This window comes from Oreochromis niloticus, linkage group LG3 (assembly GCF_001858045.2).
Source record: "Oreochromis niloticus isolate F11D_XX linkage group LG3, O_niloticus_UMD_NMBU, whole genome shotgun sequence".
Taxonomy (NCBI): domain Eukaryota; kingdom Metazoa; phylum Chordata; class Actinopteri; order Cichliformes; family Cichlidae; genus Oreochromis; species Oreochromis niloticus.
In genome coordinates, this window is record NC_031967.2 from 15558749 (window position 1) to 15571411 (window position 12663).

General features: G+C 39.2%; 2 protein-coding genes across 2 annotated transcripts; both read left to right on the top strand.

Moving 5' to 3' along the window:
* Positions 1–1289: 1289 nt before the first annotated feature.
* Positions 1290–4579, top strand: LOC100693395 (homeobox protein HMX1). The gene is made up of 3 exons (XM_005464459.4): positions 1290–1922; positions 2446–2643; positions 3331–4579. The coding sequence occupies exons 1-3, from the start codon at positions 1673–1675 to the stop codon at positions 3756–3758; spliced, it is 876 nt and encodes a 291-aa protein (XP_005464516.1). The 5' UTR covers positions 1290–1672; the 3' UTR covers positions 3759–4579.
* An 843-nt stretch (positions 4580–5422) lies between these two features.
* LOC100693658 (homeobox protein HMX3-A) lies at positions 5423–7083 on the top strand. Its single transcript, XM_005464460.2, has 2 exons — positions 5423–5723; positions 6002–7083. Exons 1-2 carry the CDS (start codon positions 5528–5530, stop codon positions 6556–6558), a joined length of 753 nt encoding a protein of 250 aa, XP_005464517.1. The 5' UTR covers positions 5423–5527; the 3' UTR covers positions 6559–7083.
* Positions 7084–12663: the final 5580 nt, after the last annotated feature.

A 12663-nucleotide genomic window follows, 5' to 3' on the forward strand; every position in this document is an offset into this window, starting at 1 on the left:
TTATTTATTTATACTATTATATAACTGCTCTTGTTTACAGCCCACAATGTTTCTGTTTCAATGTTTCTATGCATGCAACATGTATATAGTTCACTCACACATATGTATACATATATATTACTTTTCCCCCCCTCGTTGTATATTGTTTTCTTTACTTTTGCACCTTTGTGGTGCAGCTACCCAATTTCGCTGTGCAAGAAACCGCACAATGAAAATAAAAAGCTCTAAGCCTCTAAGTCTAAGTCTCTCTAAGAATTTGTGGTTTTCAGGGATGAAACTTTAAAGGCCTCTCCTGCTCAGAAATCTGTTTTTCTTATTGTCACTTTGTTTCAGTTTTTTAGGTTCACTGAGTTGGACATAGAAACGCTGATTTTACATTTTACCCATATTTTGAAGACTGGATGTTTCCTGTGCCTACCTTAAGCTGAGGTTAGCTTAGTTTAGCTGAGGTTAAAAGATGGGCTTGTAAAACTTTGTCACATTACAACTTTCTAACTTGCCAGCGACACGTCATCGGGTTACGCATCTCACTGGTGTTACAACACACAAAAAATGACTTTTCAAAGAAGCAGGCTGCTTTTTGTGTCCAGTAGGTACTTTGTTATTTTGTTTTTTTTAGTGAAAAACATTTTTGTATCCATAGACTGACGTTTTGAATGAGGGTGTCTCGGGAAAAAAGTTTTTTTTTTCTTTTGTTTTTATTTTTAAAAGGGGAGATGACCCGCAAACCTACTGAGAACTGATTTAAACAAGCAAACTAATTTAAGATAAACTAAACTTTTCACTTGACTAGAGATTCCGCTTTGTCACAGTATGGTAGAAGTACACGGTTCATTGAGCGCAGTAAGAGTTTTTTTTTTCACTCACGCGCGTTGTTTATTTGGCATGAATGCCACATCAGCAACATCTGCTTTTTATTAGCATTAGCGCACAATGATACTATTAATAACGATTCATACTCCTCCTATAAAAGTATTCATACATTATATATCATGCTCAGTCTTGTGTTTTTTGGTATTTTAAGAAGAAAAAGAAATGTTTTACTACGGTTTGTTCATGTTTATCCCTGTTTTTTCTAAAGCCAAATAACTGGATGTGAGTAACCAATGAAATAAAATATAAAAATAGCATTTCTGTGGGAAATGTTTGCTTTGCTGTGTATTTATGGACAAGAAAGTGAAACCTGAGTGTAACAGAGTTCTTTTGTGAATAGTAAATATAAAGTGTGCATGGACAAATGTAACCAATAGGCGGTACTGTGCGCTGTGCCATTCTTCATGGAGCTTTCTCCATCTCCAGCCCTGAGGACAACACCGTATCTCTGCCTTGGTTTGCTCCCTAATTGACCTAAATACAGCATCTCTGCGGTCCCTCAAGGCAGACTATCGCACAGCCCACACGAGAGCCTACAAACAACGAGACCGTGTCCGGGTATTTTCCTGGAGTAATTCCTCTTCGCCTTTTGCCCTCAGCTCAAACCCGAAACGAATTTGCTTTGTGGATCTCTCGTAACTGCAGCAGGCTGTCCTCACATGGACTGCGTCGGGATGGTCTGCGCGCAGAAGACGCTTCTGGCCCGAGATAAGACGCCTTCCCGGGAATGACAGTATAAAATTTACGTCTGGGGGATTTTAAAAGGGATTTTTGTAACGGGCGGACTCAAAAAGTCAGCATGCTGGATGATAAAACACCGAGACTGAAATCCGGTCCTCCATCGAGAGGTTCATCTTTTTACATTGAGAATTTGCTGGGAACTACAGGAAGACGTTCTTCAGCCGAGGAGCGAGCGGAGACTCGGAGCTTCAAACTTACTGGTCACGACCCGGGGATGTGTCCGGGTCTGGAAACGAGACGTCTGAGCGACACTGACGGGTCGGACAGGAGCGGAACATTTGCAAACACAGCGAATGGCAGCTCAAGAAGTGAGTTTGCTCCTGATAGTCCTTTTCGTCCCATCGAAAAGGTTACTGAAAATAACAAATGATCGTTTTTGTTTCGACGATTTGTTCCTTGTTTATCGTTTACAAGATTCGGGTTAAATATATATAACTCATTTTATTATTAATAAACAAACATCACCCAAACCTCCACATCTAACATTTATGATTTATGCATCTCGCTTTGGGGTCTCAATGGGGCAAAAGTGGACATGACACATGGTCCATAATGCGGTTCACTGTCCCTTCCCCCGTGCGTAAAACATCCCGACTCTCCGATTATCAGCCTTGTAGAAGCCAACAGTATTTGGCATCCACACAACGATCTCACAACAATCTCCCTCTTGTTCTTTAAATAGACCAGCAGCGAAGAGCTGATGCGTATTTATAATCTTGGAGAGGACAGACAGCATGAATGTGCGCAATTCCCCGCTGTGCACAAATCTGACAGTGTGTAGGATGATTTAAAGTAACTTTTTTTTTTTCTTTTTCACGACATCCTTCGCAGGTCTTCTTTGCAAGACCAGCCGCTCGCACGAACATGTAGACTCCGTGCTAAACAGCGAACGGGATTCCCCAACTTTAACGGGACAGGCGGAGGAGAATGACAAACCGGCCGAGAAGGAAGGCGACGGTCTGCCAGATGAGAAGGAAGAGGAAGACACGCGCTCCTCTTGCGTCTCTCTAGGGGACAGCTGTGACACAGGTGAGCTCAAAGTACACGTAATTCATTAAAAAAGACACACACAAAACCCCCAAATAATGTCTTGTGCTCTGCTATAAGCACAACCGGAATTTGAGACACGCATGCGCCGTTCTAGTACACACTCACTCAAGTAGAACTTTTTTTTTTTTCGATTTTAAAAAAGCAGCATTTGCAGAGCTTCTTGGTTTACGTGCATTTTCTTTCTGATAAGGTGCATTGACAGCAGCAGTGACCAAAGAGCAGGGGTGCAGTTAGCATTTCTTGGGTCTGAGGGCCATACCCTCTCTGCCTGTTACAGCAGAAGTGGGCAACATGTTTTATTTGATTATATTTTTATTTTGTTGTACAAATTAGATAAAAGCAAAGGATTATACATTTAGTAACTGAATGGAGACATTACATAATGGGTTAAAATAAAAATATGAATCTTTATATCTAAATGCTATATGAACATAAAATTAGCTTAAATATTGCAGATTGCTTAATAGCACTGCATAGTTCATTGGATTGCAAAGCAGTACTGCCTATTTGGAGATATTCACCTGGAGACTCGTTAGCATGAATTTGATCAATTAACAGCCACATGGTTTGTTTAATGCAACGCTAAAGATATATATAACATTTTTACCGTTTACGATGTGTGTTAAGAAACTTTTTAATGAAGACGCTGCTTCTTCTTGGCCTCAGGTGACATCACAGTGGTGCGAAAGAAGAAGACGCGCACTGTGTTCAGCCGAAGCCAGGTGTTCCAGCTGGAGTCCACCTTCGACCTGAAGCGTTACCTGAGCAGCTCGGAGCGAGCTGGGCTGGCTGCGTCGCTGCAGCTCACCGAGACCCAAGTAAAGATCTGGTTCCAAAATCGCAGGAACAAGTGGAAACGGCAGATCACGGCAGATATAGAAGCCAGCAGCGCCACTGCACCGTACGCCGCCCAGAGGGTGGTTAGAGTTCCCGTGTTGTATCGCGAGAGCGTCACCACCCCGCTGACACTGACAAACCTGCCCCACGTGTCACCTCCAGTAGTTGGCTTCTCTAACTCTGTTAACTATCCGCTGACTGGCCACTTCACCCATCCAGTGTCATTCATAACGCCACAGATGACCGGGCTGGTGTGATTTAAAGAGCGGAAGAGATCTCGTATACCTGTGACTCACATGAATCAAATAATGATGCTGCAAAATGTTCATGTTAGAATATTCAGTAAAGTTAATCCCTGCAGTGCACTGAGGATTGTCATCCTCTGTTGAAATGTTTCATTTGGATGTTTTCTGGAAGTAATATAGACAAATACAAGCAAATTTACATCAAGGTGCCGATGTCTACTTTCAGCAATAAAATTCCTCATCATTAGCAGAACCTTTATCAATTTATTGTAAGCAAAGGTCATTTTTTAAGTTTTAGTACCAAATTTAGCACTATCAGGAATAAATTAGTATTACTAGAAATATGGAAATTGTGATGGATATTTTTGGACCATTCAAGCTGCCCACCATCCTGTCCTGTGTGCTTTACTGAGGATATTTCACACACATAGTCACGTAGTTTCCAACTAAAGCTTTATTTTGTGAAGATTTCTGTCACTGGAAAATGTAGCTGGTCCACATACTTGGAAGGGTCAGTATGTTTGTGGCTTGTAAAGCAATGTGAAAAAATTAAAACAAAGAAAACGACACTTTGGGAATTCATTAATTTGTAAATGTATAAGAAAAATCTGGACATGAAAACACAAATTACTGTAAACAATAAGGTTACACATAGAAAAATGCTCTGAGGACAAAAATCAGGGACAAAAGCTCATTTTTATATACTTTTTTCTATACTTTATGCTTTCAACTTGTATTCATGTGCTACAGAAAAAGTTTTTCTTTGCACTGCTGAGTTTCCCATCACACTCAACTTCTCATGTGGCTTTAGACTGTTGAATTCTTTCAGAAATTTGAACCCACACACCTGACCTATGAGTACTAAAATGTAGCTCATTTATGAAATGAAACCAGTTTGGTGTTTGTGATATTGTGACTTTTGATAGCTGTGATCAGGGGTAGGCTATTAGCAACACTGATTGACTGACACGTTTGTTTTTTTGTTGTTAATTTAAGACGATTTTAATACAGAGTTTTGTACACTTCTATGTTCACATGTGAATAAAATTTTATGCACAGGGCGTTTTGTGGTTTCTTTCCTGTTTCTTGGTCATCAGCTGTTTATTTGGCATCTTTATTTGGAATTTAGGTTGTATGTGGGTTTCAAAATAAAAAAAAAAAACTTATTTATGCCCAAGGGGCAATTAAGAAAGAAAAGAGGGCATAACATGAGATGAATAGTTTTTAATAGTGTGAGTAACATTTTCAAAGAAAATAAAAAAGAACAATGAGGTTAAGCTGAGATATGCACAATGTTGGAGGCGAGATTAGAGCAGCTTATTGTGTTAAACTTGGCTATGTTATGCGCCCCCTTAACCCATAGTCGGGTTACATAATTCTCATGGTGCCAGTAGTTAAAATGCTGTCAAAATGACATGTTAATGTTCTTTAAGAGGTACTTAAAAAAAAGTATTTAGCATCTAAATAAATAAATAAATAAATAAATAAAATAAAGTAACTGGCGAGACTTCCAAACTCTTAGTTTTTGCATACTTCCCGGGAAAGCAGGCTGGACAGAAAGAAAGCGCACAAACCTCCAATATGGCAGCCAGACGTAAATCTGCATCCCGCCCTCATCTGCCCCCTCAACCTCGCCAATCAAAAGCTGCTAAACCGCAGTCTTCCGGGTCGTTGATTTACTGCGCACCGGCTCCTCTGTGCTCTAGTGGCAGCCGAGGAGCAATGGTGCTCGGAGAGTCCGGAGACGTCGGTGTTTCGGGAATCTCGGAGGAGCAAATGAAATGCCGGGGAATATGAGCAAAGAGGATGCCCCCAGTCGGAGCACTTGTTTGACCTTCACAATTGACAACATCCTCAACCTGAGGCCGCAAGGAAGTGGAGATTTGGACTGTTCAAACGGGCAGAAAGACGGTGGATGTAAGAATGTTTTGGAGGAGCGTGAGGATGTATGGGACGTCCGAAGGACAGAGGAGACAGGTAACTCTGCCGGATATACCAAGTACCATATCTGTAAATTTCATAGAAAGAAAGGGAATTTTAGGCTAATTAATCTGTTTAGAAGCACAACGATAAAGATCCAAATAAATTTAAATAAAACACGCTCAAAGTTCAAATTATTAGTGGGAAAATGCAAAAGCGCTTGCAGGACGTCGCTTTCTGTCTGGTTTACTGGAATGTTGCTCAGCTTGTTCGCAGGTGTTTTTACGTTTGCCTTTACCGCTGCACCAAAGCACATCTTGTCGCTCCGTTCACAGTGAAGCCCAGAGTTCAGCGCGGGGGAAACGCACCGCCGCTCACCGCTGGATCCTGTCCCGGGGCGCAAAATGAGTGCCGCGCTGAGGAGCCACAGCAGCAGCACCATCAGCACCACCACCACCAACAACAACAGCAGCAGACTGTGAACTCCAAAGCCATGGTAAAGAAGAAAACGCGCACCATCTTCTCCAAGCGACAGATATTTCAGCTCGAGGCGACTTTTGACATGAAGCGCTATCTGAGCAGCTCGGAGAGAGCGTGCCTCGCGAGCTCCCTGCAGCTCACGGAGACCCAGGTGAAAATCTGGTTCCAGAACCGCCGCAACAAACTCAAGAGACAGCTGTCCACGGACATGGAGGGGCCGCTGGCCGCCGATCACTTCACAGAGGCAGGAAAAAACGTGCAATTACCAACTTTTTACAAAGACAGCAGCCTGCTGGGCGGATGTTTGTTACCCATGCCGTTCCCTGTAGTGTACCCGACGGCAAACGCCGCGCCTTACATTTACTTCTCTAACACTGGCAAATACTTTGGCCTCTTTGATGCAGACTGTTGAGTTCTCTCTTGGGTGCGTGGACACTCCGACTTACAGTCAGCCCAAATATTTTGCATGATACGTCTCATCCTTTTTTCATTTTTAACTTTTTTTAAATGAGTTGTCAACATATCAACTAATTCAACGTGCATGCGCCACTTTTTGGTTAATTATTATTATTATTATTATTATTATTATTATTATTATTATTATTATTATTATTATTGAATTTTATATACAGAGTTTATCATCTTGAATTGTGCATGCGTTCAAATCCTCGGAGCAGTTTTCCTTTGCGCAGTAATGTCATCTTAAAGAATGTACCATACGTTAAACTCCTGATGCTGCATCAGCCTTACTACCCTGCAATAATACTTTGTGTGTGTGTGTTCATTGTTTTTCCTGTGGAGCAACACTTGGTTTGTATTTATATGGCCTTATCATTGTTTTGTTTTGTTTTTTAAAACAACTTTTATCTTTTGTTTTCACTTTCATAAGACAGTTAAACTGTGAAGACGGTTATTCTACGACGATCATATTTTGCAATAAAACGTGTAATATTTGCAGTTTTAAATGTGTGTTGACTTGTATCAGGAACAGCAACAAAAAAAGATAACACCAAAACACGCCCAGATTGCATTTTTAATAATCCTTTATTTATTTATTAACTCATACTCCTACTTTTCCTTCATTTTCGCATGATTTATTCAGCGTCAGATCGTATTTGAAGCTTATTTTTCTCCCTGCAGTGATAAAGTCCTGAAAGTCTAAAGTTCAATAAGATACACATTACGGAGAGCTGAGAAATCCGGGGCACATTATTTGCTTTACAGTGAACGAATTGTAAATTTAGTAGTTAAACCAACTCATGATTATACATTTTGAACTGAGTTAACTAATGTACCACAAAAAAACAAAAAACAAAATAATCGGCTGTTTTTCTTGCTCATTAAGTAAATTAGCTGCTTAGTGTTTTCTTTTGCTATCCCTATATTAAAAGCAGAGACCATAAGAAGCTGAATAATGATCACCAGTTATCACCTCTGTGTTGACATGCTGCTAAAAGTATTTTAAAGCCTGCGGAAGCTTTACAGTCTCTGTTAGTGCCTTTTTGTGTGTGTGTGGACCATCTCGTTCATTCCCCCTGTTATACCGCAGGACGCTCATTTTGTCTCTTAAATGTGTTTAAACAGATGAGAACTTCTTGGTGTTTAACTAAAGGCTCTGTAACAACTCTCCATTGAAAAATCCTAAATATATAAAAAAAAATTTTTAAATAAATTTAATGATTTATTAGTTACAAGAAAATTTAAAGTTGTAAAAGCCTGTTAATAAAATGTCTTAATGTAGACTGGTGTACTACAGAAAGTAACAGAGGAAGAAAAGTTTATTTAGAAAGCACTTTGAAGAGACAAAGTTGAACAGTGCTTGACACCAAAAATAAATAAATAAATACATAACTAAATAAAAGTTAGAGCTCAAGGCATGTTATACCTAATTGCCTCTCTGGAATTCTTTTATTTTGCTACAGTAATAAATTTAGGAAATCTTCAAAACCCTAAGAGCTGTAGTGCAGATTTTGTAAGTTCTGAAGTTAAGCGATGAATGGACATTATCAAATTGTTATTTGAATAATGATTTTCAGCATATGACACATTATTAGTAAATATTACAAATCGCTGAGATGAGTAAAGAACTGTTTCTGGTAAGAATAAGACACTTTTTCTGTTCAGTTTCAGCACAGATGTGAAAAAAAGAGGAAACAAAAAGAGAATATTCAAAATGTTCACAGAGATATCTTATATGTCGAGCCTATTTTTTTTCCTTTTTATTATTCTGAAATTAATTTACCATCAAATGACAACACTGAATTAGAAAAAACAATTGCAAACAACGCATGTAAGCATATAAAAGTTGCAGGAATTTTTATTAAACCAAAGACTTGTTTATTTTGAGAAGGAAATTTATATTAATTATTGAGTTACTGCTTGTTTCAAGTTTTATTTTCATATACAGATCTATCTATCTATCTATCTATCTATCTATCTATCTATCTATCTATCTATCTATCTATCTATCTATCTATCTCTATCTTGAGGCTACAGTGATGAACAGTTAGGTGTGAATAGGGAACAATCCATTCCTACGGCAAGTTTGACCAAATGCGTGAGTTTTATAAAGTTTTCTTAATTTTGTAACAAACGTTAAATATTTTTCTGACACAGAATATGTAAGTTTATGAACTATGTATTTCATGGAAAAGAAAAAAAAGAGAAAGTTTGCAAGTGAATGAGCAAATCAAAAGACTAAAAAGTGATTATTAAGACTTGGCTCCTGCACAGTTACGCCCTGCAGCACTTGTTGCCGATCAATTTTCCAGCTTGCTGCAGCAACACACATATTTTCAGACCACACAAGTTAATCTGGGCCAAATCTTTTCATAAAAAACAAACACACAGTAACGCGTTACTGTAATCCCATTACTTTTTTCAAGTAATGAGTAAAGTAAGGGATTACTATTTTAAAAAAGTAGGTGGCCTGGAGTAAGATGCCACCCTGATATGTTACCAGTGTATCCACAGTGTTATAATGCCATATAATACCGCCACAGACTGTAAAGTTCAACAAGAAAGAAGCTTTTTTTATTCTTTACAATGGAGAAAGAAAGATTTATTTTTAAGTCTTGAGCATTTGCTTAACTTTTTGGGAGGTTTATAAGTGACAAACAGTGGCTCCCCGCTATCTGTACAGCACAGTAAAGCATCTGTGCATAAACAGTGTGAGAAATGTGTGTTTAGGTAGACTTGCATCACTGCTTCTAGAGAGATTTTTCCTAAAGGGCCCAGCAAGCTGCACTTACTCACTGTTTCCGGGTCACTTCCCCCTTCAGAGATGGAGCCTCTCGCTGCTTTCTCCCTGTCACAGCCATTCAAGGCCCCATCGCTGTTAACCTGTTCATTCACCCTTTTAGTCTGCCTGCAAATCTGCTGTTTTCTCTGCTAAATTCCTGTCTGCGATTACTGTGTATGTTGAGTTGTACTGTAGCTCATAATTGTTGCTCTGATATCAAGTTAAAGCCAAATGCACCTTTGTGTATTTAAACTAAAGTAAAGATGTAATTGGTTGTGTAAAATGCATTCACTACACTGCAATTTTATAACTTCCTTTATAATTTAAATTCTTAACATATTTAGAGGTGACAGTGAAAAGATGCTTCTCAGCTTCCACGCAGTTGGATTTCATTTAGCCAGTAAGAACATTTTATAATATATAATAATATATATCAGGCAACTTTTACAGAAATCCCATAATCTGAATAATTGAGGATATATGCAAATATATGGCAGTGCAGTCAGTATACAGTAAGCTTTTATGTTAATGAAATAAAGAAGAGATTTTTAAAGTGGAAGAATTCACCTTTAAAAGTTAAAAAGGGCAAAAAAAAAACCTCACAAAAACTGTAAGCTTTTGTAAATATTTTATGCATTATTAAACCTCACGTAAAGGTGTATTTTTTTAAAGAGGACTTGTAATTTTGGTTTTAAATTTTAGTTTGTAACTTTAAATCATGTGTAAATTTTATAGAATACAGACTGATAGACACCTTTATTTTTAAATGAATCACATAAAGAAAATAAAACGTGGTGATGTTCCGCCCATGGCTCCAGTTTACTGTATGTCAAACCAAGCATTAGCCCTAAAACGAGAGAATATAGATGGTGTTACTCGTGTGTTTAGAAATGAGTCTATAGAGTTTGTAGATTAGCTCAACAGAAAGCCAAGTGTTAACCCAAGTTTTGTTTTAATCAAAGAGCTCAGAGTTTCAACGCCAAATGCACAACTGTACAATGCTAAACTTGATGAGATATTCCGTAATTTTAAAAATATTTCTAGTGTCTTGGTTTAAAAATCCAACATAAATCAAAGGTACAGTCTCACATATGACGGAAAACATTACGTTCTGTGTGCTTCTTATGTGATGATAAATCAAAACAAAGGCTTATTTAACTCAATTGTTTTCGAATAATAATAATAATAGTTTTGTAGTTATTATCGTTGTTTCTGTGTTTTTCGGTGGTGGATTAAGGGTTTTGACTCCGCTTGAATGACAGATTGTGTGTAAGTGTGACTTCTGCTTTAGATCAGTGTAAATTTGGGGGTGAAATATGTGGCTGCTATGGTTAAAAATTAGTGAAAGGCACAAATGTCCTCATAAGTATGGTAGCACCGACTTGTATACGCAGAAGTGCCCGCTTGGCGTGTCTTCGAGCGTATCTGAGAGATGGGTGTGTGGGTGGTGGTGTCGTCGGTGCAGGGATCGGGTGGGGTTTACAGTCGCCAGACTTCCTGACTCTCCCACTGTCGGACACTTGTGAACGCAGTGTTGGCTCTTTGTGTCTCAGCACTCTGCTCTGCAACCACAGGGTTCAAATGACCCCACCGGCTGCATGCAGTCTACCCTGAGCCCTGAGACGAAACCCCACAGCCTCGCCTGTCAGAAGTGGAAAAAAAAATCCATTAAAATCTCAAAGTGATCACAAAGAACGACAAAGTTAAGACGCCATATGCACACACTTAAGAGCTATCAATGACTGGCGAGCATTGGCGGGTACTCTAACGTGATTGACTAACTGCCAACAGTGGCAACAAAGACTGTTTTTCGATAAAGAAGCAGAGCTGCGAGTTTGGTAGAGTTATCCAGGGCTGATGTGCACCTCAAGGCCTTCTTGAGCTGTCAGCACATTTCTCCAGTGTGACCATCAGTAACCCACACAGCACATGGTTTCAATTCTGTGCTAAATCTATGAATGCCGAGTGCTATTGTTTGAAATCCTTGATCGTGAATTGCAAGTGATCATGCGGTTCCAGAGGATGATTGTGGTGGGAGTTTCTCTCATGCCATCTAGCATGCAAATCTGGAGATGTGACCCGACTGCTATGGCTTCATTTTACCATCAGTGCTGCTTTTAAACAAGCCTATTACATTTGTTAGAGTCATTTTAAATCACATCCAAAGCACAGAAAGAGTAGATGACGACCAAAGTTTGTACAGACTGTGATCATATTAGCACTATCCTTTTCTTCAATGTGTGCTAGCTGAAGGATCATCATCTTTTTCTGCTCTCGGAGAGGACGGCATGTCATATCTGGTTTCATCTTTTTAACACAGAGTGACAACTTTGATTGAAATTTCCATTTCAAACATTTAACATTGTCCTTGTTTGTAACTAGACCCAAATGCCCCAAATAGTTGTTTGATACTGTAGGCCTGGTATTGAGCCATCAGTGGCCTCACTGTGCTGAAAAACAGGCCTCTTGCAGTCAGCATTCTTTGTGTATTCTCAGATGGGATTTATAATGACTACTAATTATGTTAAAGCTGCCTTAAGATAGACTAGATCTGATGAAACCACTGACTGTGATAGCTGAGTTTAATTTGTAAAATAAATAAATAAATACTATTAAAATCAGCAGAATTCAAGCAACTAGTTCACACAACTACAGGGAGTGCAGAATTATTAGGCAAATGAGTATTTTGTCCACATCATCCTCTTCATGCATGTTGTCTTACTCCAAGCTGTATAGGCTCGAAAGCCTACTACCAATTAAGCATATTAGGTGATGTGCATCTCTGTAATGAGAAGGGGTGTGGTCTAATGACATCAACACCCTATATCAGGTGTGCATAATTATTAGGCAACTTCCTTTCCTTTGGCAAAATGGGTCAAAAGAAGGACTTGACAGGCTCAGAAAAGTCAAAAATAGTGAGATATCTTGCAGAGGGATGCAGCAGTCTTAAAATTGCAAAGCTTCTGAAGCGTGATCGTCGAACAATCAAGCGTTTCATTCAAAATAGTCAACAGGGTCGCAAGAAGCGTGTGGAAAAACCAAGGCGCAAAATAACTGCCCATGAACTGAGAAAAGTCAAGCGTGCAGCTGCCAAGATGCCACTTGCCACCAGTTTGGCCATATTTCAGAGCTGCAACATCACTGGAGTGCCCAAAAGCACAAGGTGTGCAATACTCAGAGACATGGCCAAGGTAAGAAAGGCTGAAAGACGACCACCACTGAACAAGACACACAAGCTGAAACGTCAAGACTGGGCCAAGAAATATCTCAAGACTG

Bases quoted from the DNA above. Each gene is read 5' to 3' on its own strand.
- LOC100693395 (XM_005464459.4), top strand. From the start codon at position 1,673: ATGCTGGATGATAAAACACCGAGACTGAAATCCGGTCCTCCATCGAGA. The intron at 1,923-2,445 runs GTGAGTTTGCTC...CATCCTTCGCAG, and splicing joins AGCGAATGGCAGCTCAAGAA to GTCTTCTTTGCAAGACCAGC. The intron at 2,644-3,330 runs GTGAGCTCAAAG...TCTTGGCCTCAG, and splicing joins AGGGGACAGCTGTGACACAG to GTGACATCACAGTGGTGCGA.
- LOC100693658 (XM_005464460.2), top strand. From the start codon at position 5,528: ATGCCGGGGAATATGAGCAAAGAGGATGCCCCCAGTCGGAGCACTTGT. The intron at 5,724-6,001 runs GTAACTCTGCCG...CTCCGTTCACAG, and splicing joins CCGAAGGACAGAGGAGACAG to TGAAGCCCAGAGTTCAGCGC.